General features: G+C 40.0%; 1 protein-coding gene and 1 long non-coding RNA gene across 2 annotated transcripts; both read left to right on the forward strand.

Annotated features, from left to right (window-relative positions):
- The first annotated feature begins 573 nt into the window (after nucleotides 1-573).
- On the forward strand, nucleotides 574-1727 carry LOC138066019 (uncharacterized). The gene is made up of 3 exons (XR_011139160.1): nucleotides 574-940; nucleotides 1026-1104; nucleotides 1221-1727. It is a non-coding gene; the product is annotated as an uncharacterized lncRNA (long non-coding RNA).
- Nucleotides 1728-2461: 734 nt separating this feature from the next.
- Nucleotides 2462-13981, forward strand: RIOK3 (RIO kinase 3). Its single transcript, XM_068932355.1, has 14 exons — nucleotides 2462-2541; nucleotides 2860-3306; nucleotides 4059-4180; nucleotides 4911-5056; nucleotides 5186-5290; nucleotides 5845-5954; nucleotides 6757-6900; nucleotides 7470-7597; nucleotides 8745-8936; nucleotides 9427-9586; nucleotides 10111-10191; nucleotides 10282-10371; nucleotides 10739-10846; nucleotides 12464-13981. The coding sequence occupies exons 2-14, from the start codon at nucleotides 3094-3096 to the stop codon at nucleotides 12563-12565; spliced, it is 1701 nt and encodes a 566-aa protein (XP_068788456.1). The 5' UTR covers nucleotides 2462-2541; nucleotides 2860-3093; the 3' UTR covers nucleotides 12566-13981.
- Nucleotides 13982-14481: the final 500 nt, after the last annotated feature.

The raw sequence follows: 14481 nt of genomic DNA on the forward strand, positions 1-14481 counted from the left end.
AAGAGAACAACCATTTTGTTGATGAAAATAGCACTCATAGCATGTCTTAGCAAAAATAAATTGCTCCCTTTGTATTTAATTTTAGCTGTACTATCTGAACACTGGGTTCAACAAGTTAAAAAAGTTTGTCGTACAATATATTCAGCGAATGGCAGATACTCAACCTGAGAAATTCCTGTGCACTCTCTGCCTTCAGCAGCTCAAGAAATTTAATCAAAAGTGATTTCACAAATTGTAGCTTTTATTGCTTAACTTACACTGTTTGCGAAACTTGTTTTGCAAGCCTCCCTGGAAAAGAAAAAAAACAAGTAAAACAAACAGAAACCAAATGTCAACAACTAGATTTCACAGCAGTTCTTATGCATGTCAATGACACATAAACTATAAATATCCTAGGGAGGCAGAGAAACAGTGAAAGACATGCCCCACCTTGCCTCGATTGCTGGGCGTTCTTTTATTAGAGGGTAGGTAAGCCGCATTCTTGCCAGTTGACATATTGGCAAGGCGCTGTCTGTGCAGTTGTCATTTCGACTTTGCTCAGGTAATTCAAGGTACAGGGTTCCCTGTGTACGTGTGCATCCTGTTTTTGGAGGACAATACAAAGCAGCATAAACAGGGAACTGAGGAGTGTAGCCTGAACCAGGGAGAGAGAGGGGAACGTAACCGGTAGCTCGGAGGCCAAATCCAGCCCACCATGATTCTTTCTAACTTGCTGCCTTAGCCTCAAAGACAAAGTCAGTGGCCAAAGCTCAACAGCTGAACAGTTCCCATTGCACCAAGGCAAATTCAAGCATTTTAGTCCATGAAACACAGCCATATATGATTCCTAAGGAGGTGGCCAAAAAAAGACAACAGATTTCCACTGCTGAAAGGTGTGGTCCATCTTGGCCTAAAAAGGACGCTTACATGCCGCAGTAATGGATGCAATAGAAATGGCAAGGTAGATTATATAGCATTTCTGCTTCACAGAGCATGCGCTTAAGTGCTCTGAATATCTGTAAGCGTGTCAACTGTGTCTTTTGCAGACAAGAGTATATACTTTGCATTGTGCCACAAATTCAACCTAGAAGACTTTAACTGTAACAGAGGAAGAAGAGTTTACAGGTAACTACAAAGACTAATGTAAGCATGTGATCAAAATACTGTTGACTTGTTATTCTAGTGAAATATCATTTTCATACATAATGTTATATTGATATCTCTCTTTGTTCTCCTTGCAGGATTTGTTATTAAAAGTGGGAGGCTTGTTCTCAGCCAAAAGTAAGATACAGCAAAATGCACAAAGAAAGGTTTGAATTATTGTAAATCACTTGGATTAAGAATGAAGATAGACATTTCTGCAGATGACTACTTTGAACTACATATTCAGTAATTGCCAAACAGCTTTGGAAATATTTCGAGTAGTCTAAAGGGAAGTTTCTGCTCCATCTAGATTTTTAACTATATTTTTATTAGGAGATGTGAATGTGAATGTGTGGCAAACAATGTTGTTTACATGTCATTTCACACGACATTTCCTCTTAATTCAATTCAGCTCTAAGCTTGATCCATTCATATAAGGGGCCATGGGATCAAGGCCTCAATCATACTATTTATGCAAGCAGGACTTGCTTTGAATCCTATGTAAAATTGCAGAACTGAGGAATATGAAAAAAGACTCATTTCTGAAAATTAAAAACTGAACTGAAAGGCAAAGGATTATTAAGTCACTGTTAATGTCCTTTTGGAAAAAAAAAAAAACACAAAAAAGTGACCCTTAATCTGTGCTTGTACGGTTGTGCTAGAGTAATGATTTTATCAGGACAGCAGGACATTGCTCTTGACATTCAGCTCATTTATTTAAGTGATAAGTTTAGCCAAAGAAGATTGAAGGGGGCATAGCAGCAGTCTTCAAACCCAAAAAGGAAGCAAAGTTAAAAAGGAATAATCTGTCTTCTCCAGGGCTGTGGTTGGAGAGGGTACAAACCACACAGCGACTGCAGGACCAGACTGAGCCCCCGGCTGCATCTGCAGGCACATGTGTCCGTATCCATTTGCTGCTCGTAGCAGGGCAGGATCACGACCGACCGCACTGCCAACCCTCTCCAGACCCGGCCAGCCCAGCCCATGGCAGGCACGGGCACTGGAGCGGGCTGTTTTGGGGGGCACTGGAGCGGGCTGTTTTGGGAGACTGGTGTGGTGTGCCGTTAGAGGTCGTCAGGGGCAAAGCAGGCCAGCTTTGCCTAAGCTGATCCTCCCATGCCCCAGTTGGTGACAGCGGTTTGGTTAGGTCTGCCTCCGTGGCCCGGGCTGGGCTCGATGTTTAACAGGGTAGGTACCCCGAGCACCTCGGGGACACCCAGGTGGCATTAAGACCCCTTACTGTTTCTCCTGAGCCTAGAACGACCCCACTTGGGAGGCTGGTTTTCTGGTTATTGGCAGTGACTGGAAACACACAGTGGCCTTTTATTTACAGATACCTCTGATGCCAGGGGATGGGCCAGGCTTGGGGAGGTTCCCAGGCATTGCTTCATCACTGCAGGAAAACTTGCTCAAACAGAGGTGAGGCAGCAAGTGTATTGTAGCAAAATGCCATAAAGTTGCCCCGATCCCTTTAATTGAGAATTTATTTTCCTGGAAATAGTACATTGATTACAGTGACATTCTACACAGAAACGTTATGTAGGAAATGGCGGTGCAACAGGTGTAGGATCACATGCGGAGTATTTGTGTTCCAGTTGTATTTACGGCAAGCAAAGGGATCAGGATCAAACGGGCTGGTTTTGCTTGCACTTCTTCAATTATTTCCTTAGCGAAAAGGAGGCTTTCCGGATTTCGGTTTTCCCTCAGCAAACCTCTCTTGTGGCTTTGCCCTTTCAGGGACGTTTTGCTGTGGCTTCCTTACTCCGCGCTATCCGCCTGCTCCGCTCGCGGCTGCGGGGCGGCCGCCCGCGGCCTGGCCCCTCCTCCCCCCTCCCCGCCGCGGCCGTGCCGCCTCCCCCTCGCGGTGCCGGTGCCGCCGGACTTCCGGGAAGGAGCCGCCGCCGGCCGCCGCTGCTTCGGCTCCTGCTGACATCACCGGAAGGGCGGGTGACGCCTGCGCGCCGCCGGCCAATGAGGAGCCCGGCGGCAGGCGACGCTGAGGGGAAAGCGAGGGGGAACGCGGAAGGGTTTTGTATTTCGAGCGACGCTGTGCTCCGGTTGGTCCTCGCCGCCGCCGCCGCCCCTGTGTCCGCCCGCCCGCCCGCACTACATGCACAAATGGACCCGGTGGGAGTCGCCGCCGCCCCCGAGGCCGCGCCGGGCCCCGCCTGGCAGAGGAGCAAGGTGAGCGCGGCGCGGGGGGCGCGGCGGCCCCGCTGGCGGAGCCCGCAGCGAGCCGAGCGGCCGCGCCGGGCCGGGGCCGGGGCTGCTGCTGGGGCCGCCGCTGCGCGCCGCTGTCTGCTCGGTGGGAGCTGCTGCTGGGCCCTGATAAGTGAGTCACCGCTCGGCCAGCTCGGCCGGGGGGGCAGAGGGTGTCTGGTTATCAGCGCCGTGAGTCAGGGCTGGCCTGGGTGTCTGTCTCTGCCCAAACCCAAGCTCTGTGTGTGTGTGTGTGTGTTGGTGCGTGGTGAAGGCGTGCGTGCGATGGCTGTCCTGTCAGGGCCCCCGAAGTCGGGGGGAGCTCGCGTGCGAGTTGTTGGCGTGTTATCCCAAGAGGAGCTTGGCGGGGACGATGTGTAAGCTAACTTTGTGTACTGTTTTGATGTTCAGTACCCACGCTTCCCCCATGCCTCCAGAGGGTACTGAAACCAACAAACTGGGCTGGCGTTTCTTTTCCTTCTTTTTTGCCGTTAGTAACTGACTGTGAGCACCCTTTGAATCACGCTTTTCTTTACAGAGTTTATGAAATCTCTCCTTGAGGTATTTCCTGTACTTTAGAAAATAATACTTCCCTAAGAGCGTGTAGAAGACAAAACCTTGTGTGCCTGTATCAGCTTGCTTTAAAGCTGGTGATATCTAGTTATGGAGATTATGGGAGGTTGACTCTAAATCTTCTTGCCAACCTGAGTAATTTTTTTTGTTTGTTTACTTTACAGTGTCCGTGGGGAGCTCCTAAACCTACATCAATATCATGTTCCCTTGCTGATGTAATGAGTGAACAGCTGGCAAAAGAATTGCAGCTGGAAGAAGAAAATGCTGCTTTTCCTGAAGTGGTTGCGTAAGTTTAAATCTTGGATTAGTAATCTTCATGGCTGTCAAGTCAACATCTGTCTTTTGTGGAACTTCTTGCAGTATAATTCTGTTAAAATCTTATTAAAACTTTTCCTAATGGCTTCTTTACTGTTACTGTTCCTTTCATGATGCTTTCTTCAGGGCTTTAGGTGCTTTCAGCAAATCCATAAGCTATATTTTGGGAAACTTTGTCAAAAATGTTTTTCTTCTTTTTTTTAAAGACTCTTGTTAGCAATGTACTAGGTTATCTGGAAAACTGCCTGTTCGTGGACGTTATCATTTGTATCTTCTCAGTATTTGGAAGTTCAAAACGCAACCCGAGAGCTTCCTACTTCTAAATTCATATGATACTTTCTACGTATGATCTTTCCTGTGAAGCAGAGCAATGCAGCACTGATTTTTTTTTTTTCTTTTTCAGTTGTAAGCCTTCTTTGTCATGAAGGGCATCTTAAAACTAGAACCTGTTGTTTCTTACAGAATGTTAAATAAAGGCATTGAGGTAACACTTGCGCTGTAAAGGAGTGGTAAAGAGAGAAATGGAGAAAAATGGAGCTCTGCTACTCCTTAGAGACTTTTCTGTTAAGACCCATTAGTTTCTGTGCAGGTTTGCATTAGATCTTTTGTATGAGGTAATGAAATTATATAAAATAGCGTTTGTGTTTAGATTACTGTTTTTAGCTAAGGTTTTGGTTTCATTCCTGTTTTGTGTTACACAGTGTTGCTGAAGGACCATTTATTACAGGAGAAAATATCGACACCTCCAGTGACCTAATGCTAGCTCAGATGCTGCAGATGGAATTTGACAGGGAATATGATGCACAGCTTCGGCGTGAAGAGAAGAAGTTCAATGGAGATAGCAAAGGTACTCTTATCAAAGGCGATATCGTTGTTTTGGAGGTATTTTGTGGCATTCTGTTTAAGATGACAGAGCTGTGAGGAGGTAATGAATCTCTGATAACCGCAAACATGCGTGTTTGTTTTGTTTCTCAAGTCTCCATATCCTTCGAAAATTATCGGAAGGTGCATCCCTTTGATAGTGACAGTTCAGAGGATGAGGTTGATTGGCAGGATACCCGACATGATCCTTATAGAGCAGGTATGTGGCAATTCTAAACAATACAAAAATTTCCTGTTGCTTATTTAGACCTAAGAAAATGCCATACTTGGATCCCCCTGAATATAGGGGGACCAATTGTAAGGAAAACAGCTCATCTAATTGTGAGATGCTGTGCAGAAAGTTAGTCTGATAACTTCAGATTTCTCTCTCTTAGTATTCTGACTTCAGTGGATAAGTCTGAAAAAATAATTTTCATATATGAACTGTATTGTGGGATAAGTATGTCTGTCGGCCTACATCTAGCCAGAGTAGGTATTGGGCGTCTGCACATCATATAAAATATTACATTTGTAATGTGCCAGAAGTATGTCTGACACCCCACAGTAGGCATGAAAGTAGTCATGATATAGCAAAAGAAGTTGACACCTTTAGGACGAGGGAAGAGAAGACTGTTAAGATCAGAAAACTCAAGTAGTTGATTCTTTTTAATAAATAAAAACTATACAACTTCTGAGGGCTTCGTGGAACTTTTATGAACATTCGTTATATTTATTTAGATGTAAAGTTTGACTCTAGTTTTTTGCTACTGGCAGATAAACCTACTACCACCCCAAAAAGGGGCTTCATTGGAAAGGGAAAAGACATTACCACTAAACATGATGAAGTGGTATGTGGAAGAAAGAACACTGCTCGCATGGAAAATGTAAGTGAAAAATTGAAAACTTCAGAGAATTTATTGTATGTTATGTATATAAAAATGTATTTTATAAAATACATAATGTCTTTTATAAAAATACTTGGAATGCTGTAAAACACTAAAGCACTGGTGTTTGTGCTACTGTTCACTGTCTGCCCCCCCCGCAAAAGAAATGAAAGCAGTGTAACGCTTAGATTAGTTATTCAAAGCAGGAATTTGGATTGTGCATTTTCTGCTGTTTAATATGTTGTTGATTGTTAAATGTTGTTAAGTATGCTAATAGAAAGGTTCAAAAACTTGCGCAAAACTGTTTTGATAAAGTTACCAGCAAGATTGGTACCTGAGCAAGGAAAACATCAATATTATTCTTGCAAACCATAGCCCTCACGTAATCTAAACTTTTTGAGTTCATTTTGTATGCTCACCCAAGCAACTTGTTTTCAGTCGGTTGTTTTATGTACAGCTTTTTCTGTTTATTTTAAAGCACATGCTTTAAATCTACCTTGATTTAACTGGTACAACTTCTGAAAATAAGGAAATGTGGCAAGTGCTATTTTTAGAGGATGGTAGGTTATCTCCTATCATTTGAGGCAGAATTTTGATTTCTGAATTTAGACCAATGTGTTTTTAACCTCTGTGAAACCCACTTTGTGGAACACTTGGGTCCTAATTTACCTTAAGCTTTTGCAGATCAGAATGAGAAACTTCTGCTTATGCAAATGTTGTTGTTGTGGTTTCTCCCCCCCCCCCTCCCCCTTTTGGTGTCTGCTAGTAGTAATGCTTAAACTTCTATTATATGTGCTTATAGTTTGCACCTGAATTCCAAGTTGGGGATGGAATTGGGATGGACTTAAAGCTGTCCAATCAAGTCTTCAATGCCTTAAAGCAACATGCGTACTCTGAGGAACGTCGAAGTGCAAGGCTCCATGAAAAGAAGGAGCACTCGACTGCTGTATGTTTTTAACTTTTTTTTTTATTATATCCTTTACCTTTTGTAACAACTGAAGACTGTTCTGGTAATCCTGTCAGGAAGATGAGGTGACCAGTTAAACTCCACAATTTAATAATTTAGGAAGTCAGTTGTTATGCTTTGTAGGCCCAGTCTTGAGTGGAGCCTCTCGTAATTCCTGTGGCTGACCCTTTTTAAACCTGGGTGTTTTTTTAATCTTACTGTTACTGGTGTAAAAGGAATATAATATTTAGGATATTGTGATTCACTATTTTGAAGACTGAAAAAACCTTTATAAGTGCTCTCAAGCAATAACAGTGTCTATACTATATGCTGAATTGGTAAAATACTCCGCTGCACAGCTTACAATCTGCCTAAGAGTATTAAATCTTAAGGAGTAAAGATAACAGTGCTGCAATAGTTTAACTTTGCTTCGTTTGAGTTTTTTCCTATCAATTAATATGTTACTCTTTCCACCTAGTTAGACATCTATAGTATATTAACAACTGAAACAATCCTTTTGCTTTACCTTAATGACCTTAATGAATTGACTGTTCCTTTCCTACTTGTAGGAGAAAGCAGTGGATCCGAAGACACGTTTACTTCTGTACAAGATGGTCAATGCTGGGATGCTAGAGACCATAACGGGCTGCATCAGCACAGGAAAAGAATCTGTTGTTTTTCATGCATATGGAGGAAAGTATGTATATTTGTTATTGACACTACTCTTAACTGTCAAATAGTATGAAAAGGGGAAACCACAGAAATACTTTAAACATTCTGCCTTTTCGATCTCTTTCCCAAGATTTGACACTTGTATTAACATATACACAGATGATGATAAATTCTGAAAGACAGCTTTACCCAATTTAAAGCAAACAATCTCTACTTTTTTTCCCTGGAGGGTATTTAATGAACAGGGACAAATCCACTATAACTTCTGTAGAAAACTTTCATATACACACTAATAAGCGTTTGAGATTTTTTGGGAACTATTTCCACTGACCTACCCCAGGCTAGGGAGCTGTCACGATGATCTCTGGCCACCTGAAGATGTCTTTCTGTACAGATCACTGTGTTATTGGCTCCCACCTCCATCTGTGCAGTTTAGTGGAGGTGATCTTTGTTACTTTTAGAATAGCTTGAGAGTAGCGTTGGGATGTTGTTCCCTTTGAAAATCATGTAAGACTCCAGGCTGCCATACTGGAAGGATTGGAGTGCGTTAGTGTTTGCCGCTCAATATTGAAATTACAATTAACACCGCTAATTTAAAGCATGTTAAGTAAGAACTAATAAAATCCAAATACAAATAACCTGTTTACAAATGTGAGGGGGAGAGATGAATAGTAGGAAAAAAAAATCTGTATTTTCTGACCTCTATTTGAATGATATTCAAGAGGATTCCATTGGTCATTATTATTCAACTGGCCGTATCTGTTGTGATGCTTGCCAAAAAACAGTGCAACTAGGGTTATAGTTCTAATGCAACGATTTACTTCATTTGTAATGTGTCTGAAATAATCATATCAGCATCCACAGGGCTGCTCTGAATAGCTTAGTTAGGAATCACTACTAACAAGTTGTTAACATATTGGGAAACAGAGCCTATTTAATAAGCAGCATATAATTGAAATTCCAAAAATCAAACATTCAAGATCTAAACTTAATCGTAGAACTCTTGCAAATTTAACTTGAAGTGGTTTTCAAACTTGATACAATGTCAGCTCTTTTCTTCTCCTGCACTTAAAAATCACTGTATCTGACGACGTTAAAACAAAACCCTGTGTGTGTTTCTAAGGATGTGAGTGAATAGTTAACTTTGCTATATATTTGACTTTTTCCACCAGAAGTACAAATGAAGATGATAAAGTTATACCTCCAGAATGTGCCATCAAAGTGTTTAAAACAACTCTTAATGAATTCAAGAACCGTGACAAATATATTAAAGATGATTACAGATTTAAAGACCGCTTCAGTAAATTGAATCCACGTAAGATTATTCGGATGTGGGCTGAGAAAGAAATGCACAACTTGACAAGGTACAAAAAAATGTAGTTATCAAATGCTATTGGTTTCCTATTTCCTCTTTAAGAAAGATCCCCTAGGACTGGGTAAAAGTCTGTATTTGATTTTTAGGTTAAATAAACCTAAAACCTGGCATAGACTGAGTAAGCTTCTGGTTTCTGACAGTTTAATGAATTATCAGCAACTTTAGGGATTTGGCAGCAAAACTCATAAGTCCTTGATATTCTCAGGTTCTAGCTCTAAAAGCGGTTAGTTTTCAGTGAGGTTTTTTATCACTACTTTAAGATCCAAATTATCCTATGTGAAATACTGAATAGATATATTTGACTCTGGATCAAATTGCTCAAACATAGCTCTTCACTCCTTAAGACTCCAAAAGGGTAAGCAGAAACTAGAATACACACACACACACACACACACACACACACACACACACACACACACGTGTTTTGTGTATAAATAAATATATATTTTTTAATCAGTGTCTTATTTTCTGTTCCACAGAATGCAAAATGCAGGAATACCTTGTCCTCAAGTGGTTATCCTTAAGAAACATGTCTTGGTTATGTCTTTCATTGGCCAGGATCAAGTCCCAGCTCCTAAACTAAAGGATGTAAAACTTAGTAGTGAAGATATGAAAAAGGCCTACTATCAGATTCTTAATGTAAGACTGGTTTTTCTCCAGGTTCTGGCTTTTGTTTTCTTTTGGGGAAGAAACTTAAAGGACAAATCAGTATCTGTGCACTTTTCAGGATGCTTGCATCGCTTTCAAGATGCAGAGTACAAAGTCACTGTTTAAACAGCAGTAATCCTTAGAATAAATAAGGAAGTATGGATGGGGTTGGGGGGAATGTGACACTTCTTTCCCCTGTGATAGGGCTGAGAATGATAGGTATATTTAGAGAACTACTTTCTGTCTAATTCACTTGCACTTATTGGCAGAGATGATACGAGTTTACCAGCGTGATTCTTCTGATTTACCAAGACTAAGTTTAGCGATTAATAGCTTGAGCCTGCAGTTAGTTTACTAAAACTGCAATTGTCTGTATGAAACTTTACTGTAGGCTTCAAAAATTACGATATGAAGTAGGGTGGTAGTGGTGGAGGGGAATGATTTTGTTTTGTTATGGTCATGCAAACAGTGTTGATTGGAATATACCTGTTTAACATTGGCTTGGTTCCTTGCAGATGATGCAACGGTTGTATAAAGAGTGCAATCTGGTCCATGCTGATCTGAGTGAATACAACATGCTTTGGCATGATGGAAAGGTAGTGTATGCCTAATGTGGGAAGCAAAGGTTCTGTCTAATGTGAAATGTAAATACAAGTGAGTTGGTCTCTGTCTCCCTCTGACTATAGGTCTGGCTTATTGATGTCAGTCAGTCTGTTGAGCCAACCCATCCTCATGGGCTTGAGTTTTTGTTCAGAGACTGTAGGAATGTTTCACAGGTAGGACATCTTCATCTGACAATCTGCTCTTATACTGAATCTTTTTTCCAAAGAAAGCAGCATCAGTTCAATTTGAAGCTAATAAAAATCAACCAATTCAACTCTTATTTTTAAAATGATCATCACTTATGTATGAGGTCAGTCTTGGAAATCTGTCAGTATGGAATGGTGTTCCTCTAAGAGGAATAAACTGTAGATGAATAAAATGAAACTACTAAAATTGAAAACTTCTTTCAGTTTTTATCTTGTCTGTAGATCAACAGACATGAACATGGCAGACTAAAAATTAGTAATTGTGAAAGGAGAAGGAAAGCGGTGTATCATGTAGTAAAGACTCTGTTTAATGTGTGCTTTTTATATTGAATAGTTCTTCCAGAAAGGAGGTGTGACAGAAGCACTTAATGAGCGTGAACTCTTCAATGCTGTCTCAAATTTAAATATTGCAGCTGACAATGAAGTAGACTTCCAAGCAGAGGTATAACTTTCTTTGTGTTTAACACTGTAATTTGGTTAGCTGTCAGCTTTTGTAGTTCTTTAACTTCTAAATTTAGCTAGCGTTATTAGTGTGTATGAGTATAATTTCAGCAACCATTCTGTGTTTCCTTTTCGACACAGGCCTCACGTGTTGAAGGCCTCACGCCTTTTGATTGTTTTCACCTGGAACAAACATTTTCCAAAACTAAAACTGTCAGACCTCCCTAGCCAGCTCCTGCTCTCCATGGTGCCAAGTATAAAAGACTCTATGTTGCATATAGTTGCTCCTTTCAGTGCTCTGGATAATTTGATAGGCTATTTTAGTTAAAAGCTACCTTTGTTGTCCTGCCTTGCGAATATTAAAGGTGATGTGTAGAGAAAGGAAAGGTATTTAAAAACGAATGTATTTTCCTGCTTATTTTTAATCAGTTAAATTCTTTACATTTTTTAATAAATTTAAAGTTGTAGGCTAACACTTTGCATGTTCTAAGCCTAAACTGATGCATGTAAATTCATACTCATCTAAATATGGAATAGGAATCTCTGGTCTCTTTTTGGCTTTTTATTTTCAAGTTTTGGCTGTTACTCCTGCAGGCATGAGTCCTGGTATCATATCAGATGCTAAAAATAAGTCATCAAAAATTTTGCATTTACTAATTAAAATAAGGGTTTCAGGGCAATTTTACCCTGTCTTCTTCTTAAAGCAGTGCAAGTCAATGCTGGTCCTGCATGTAGTAAGTGAGAATTTAGAGCTATTCAAAAGCTTTCAAATTGAGAAAGAGGGAAATGGAACAGTGTAAAATTACATGAAGGTGAGTGGGTGTGTGTGTGTTCTTTTTTTTTTTTTCTTTTTTAGACTGTTCCAAGGTGCTTCTAGATTAGTTCATCAAGCCAAAAAATTCCTTTTCTGTTGTGCATTTTGGATAATCTTTTTTTTTAACTAATATTCCAATTTGGTGTGGGTTTAGTTGTTTTTGTTTAATGGAAAAGTCTTACATAGCTGTTTATATACATGAATTTGGGTAGCCCACTCCTAAACTTTGGACTTAGACTTTGGTCTCTAGTAACTTAGAAACCTATCTCCCTTGGAGTATAAAAGAAAGCAATCCGAACATAGCAATCTAAAGGTCAAAATAAGCTATAGAATTGTGATACTTTCTTTATGCAAAACACTTAAATGCAAGTGTGTTCTGCTTTCACTGTTGATAATGATGGCAGTGGGTTTGTAATCTTAGTATTACTTGAAATTTCTCCATTATTGATGGATAGCCTGAATAAAGCAGAAGTGTTTAGAGCTGGAGAAAGGGATGCTTTTGCACATTGGGGAATACAGTTGAAGATGTAAGAAACATCCTGTCTTCTCTGCAACTCATGCATTTAAGTTATATTGCATGAAGCTATAAAAGGAGTGCTGCTTGTTCTCCTAAACCATGGAAAACAGATGTTTTCAGGTGTACTTACAAAGTATATCGCGTCATACATTTGACTGAATCATTGAAATAGAAATATTGTATATACCTGCTCAGTCACTTAAATCTACCTTTCAATAGTACTTGGAACGATCTTGGTGCAGGCATGGTTTTATGATTTCAGAACGGGTTTATTTTTGGATCTCTAGATTGAAGCTTTAGAGAAGGTGAATGAAGATCACGTGCAGAAACATGGAAAGAAAGTGTCTGCATTTCCAAGTGATGGAGACCCGCCTATATATGATGAATAGCACTGAGTGTAAAGCTGCTAAAAGAAGAAACACAAATTTGCTGCTTCTGACTATGTTGGTGCAGTGGTAAACGTCAGCTACCACTGTTGAGAGGGTGGTTGACTTCAAATACCAAAATGGAAAACAGCAAGCATATGGTGATGTGTCAGTGTGTGTGTTTTTTTTGTTTTGTTTTTTTGTTTTTTTTAAACTTAGCCCACACATGAGGCTGGCACTGTGAGAATGGAATGTCACTGCCTCTATGGATGTTCTGACACTTTCACCAACTGTCCAGTTACATTAGACTAATGTAGCTGAGGTGGTCATGTTTTGCATGATTCAGAGCTTATATGTTTTAGTATTTAAAAAAAAAAAAACGAATTGAATTCTAGATTGTCTAAAGTATTTATGGGAAAGCACTCTAGAAGAGTCCCTTCTTCTCTTTCCTATTGTTACTTGAAAAGCTAGTTGGAAATCGTTTATAGGCACAGTGTCAAAGCCTTTCACCCTTCTCCCCTGAGAGCAAAATGAAAAGTCAAACTACAGGCTGCAATCATATGAAAATGCTAATTTAACAAAACAATGTCTCTATATATGCAAAAATCTGGACTTTCCCATTTGAAGTAAATGGGAGTGTGGCACAAACTACCTCTGCGAATGTATTTGGGTATTCCATGAGAAACCAGCCAGCAGAGGAGGACTTTGGAATACCAGGAAATACTGGGGGCTGCGATCTGGCTGCACAGCAAAGAGGAAGTTCAGTTAGCTTCATTCTTAACAAAGAGGTATTTCCCAGGACTTAGTGCAAGCCAAAAGCAATTCTCTGTATTAATTTTGTAGCCTACACTGGAATTCTGAGTTCAGCATCATTTTCATTCACCTGAAAAGTAATCATAGACTATGAGAGCCAAATCCGATTAGAATTATTTTTGAAAGAAGCTTTTTGCATACAGGTGCACAAATAAAGCTCAAAAGTATTTGTCTCTAATGCTTTTATTCTCAATGTCAGTCTTTCTGAATGTTTGTGTGTAACACTTTTGTAATTTTTAGCCAGCTCTAACAATCTTGCAGAGTTTCTCTCCATGTTTAAAGATAAACTAATGTAGCGTGATGGTTTGGAATTAAATTCTGATCAACTTTTTAACTTCTTGATTGCTCTTTCTGATGCTGCTCTTTATCAAGCAGAATATAGTGTTGCTAGGTGTGACATTCTCACAGTGTGCTGTGAAAGTGTTTTTGTTTTTTTCTATTGGAAAACTGATGGCAAAGTAAAAACTTAAGATCTTGTAGTAGCATTTTTTGGTGTGGTTCTTTGTAAAAGCAGTTCATTGGTCATCCTTAATCCTCAATACTACGCTGAAGTGGTGTTAGGGTGCAGCTACACTAGCTCATTATAACATTAAAATAATTGACTGTTTTGATGGCTACTTTAAATAACTGTGACTCTTGTGCCTGTCTCATCTCTGGGACCTAGATGCTGTGTGTGTGTTTTGGTTTTGGGTTTTTTTTTTTCTTTCAGTTAGACAGTCATGTTGCCCTTTACCTCTCAACTCTCCTAAGTAAAAGAACTCAAGTCTTTTAGAGACATTAGTATTTTCCTAATGACTGCCAGAAACAGTTGTAAAAATAACTGAAGGCAAGAGAAAGAATAGAAGAATATGCAGTGATACAGGTGTGGTTTGGATATTCCTTCAAGAAAGGCTGAAAGCATGTTAAATGTAATCAAACCTTTCTCCAAGCATTAAAAGGACAGGCTAGAATAAAACTATGCTTTTCTTTTTAAAGTTTCAATATTCCTCTTGGTTTCTTGGGGAAACAAGTTTGTTTCCAAAACAGTTGCTGATACGGTACAACTTTCTTGTCCAGCAATGATGTTAAATTGTCAAGAAGGATGTTTGCATCAAAAGTGAGGTGGGAAGACAGCAGAAGTAAGGGGG

The sequence above is a fragment of the Struthio camelus genome, chromosome 2, assembly GCF_040807025.1.
Source record: "Struthio camelus isolate bStrCam1 chromosome 2, bStrCam1.hap1, whole genome shotgun sequence".
Classification (NCBI taxonomy): domain Eukaryota; kingdom Metazoa; phylum Chordata; class Aves; order Struthioniformes; family Struthionidae; genus Struthio; species Struthio camelus.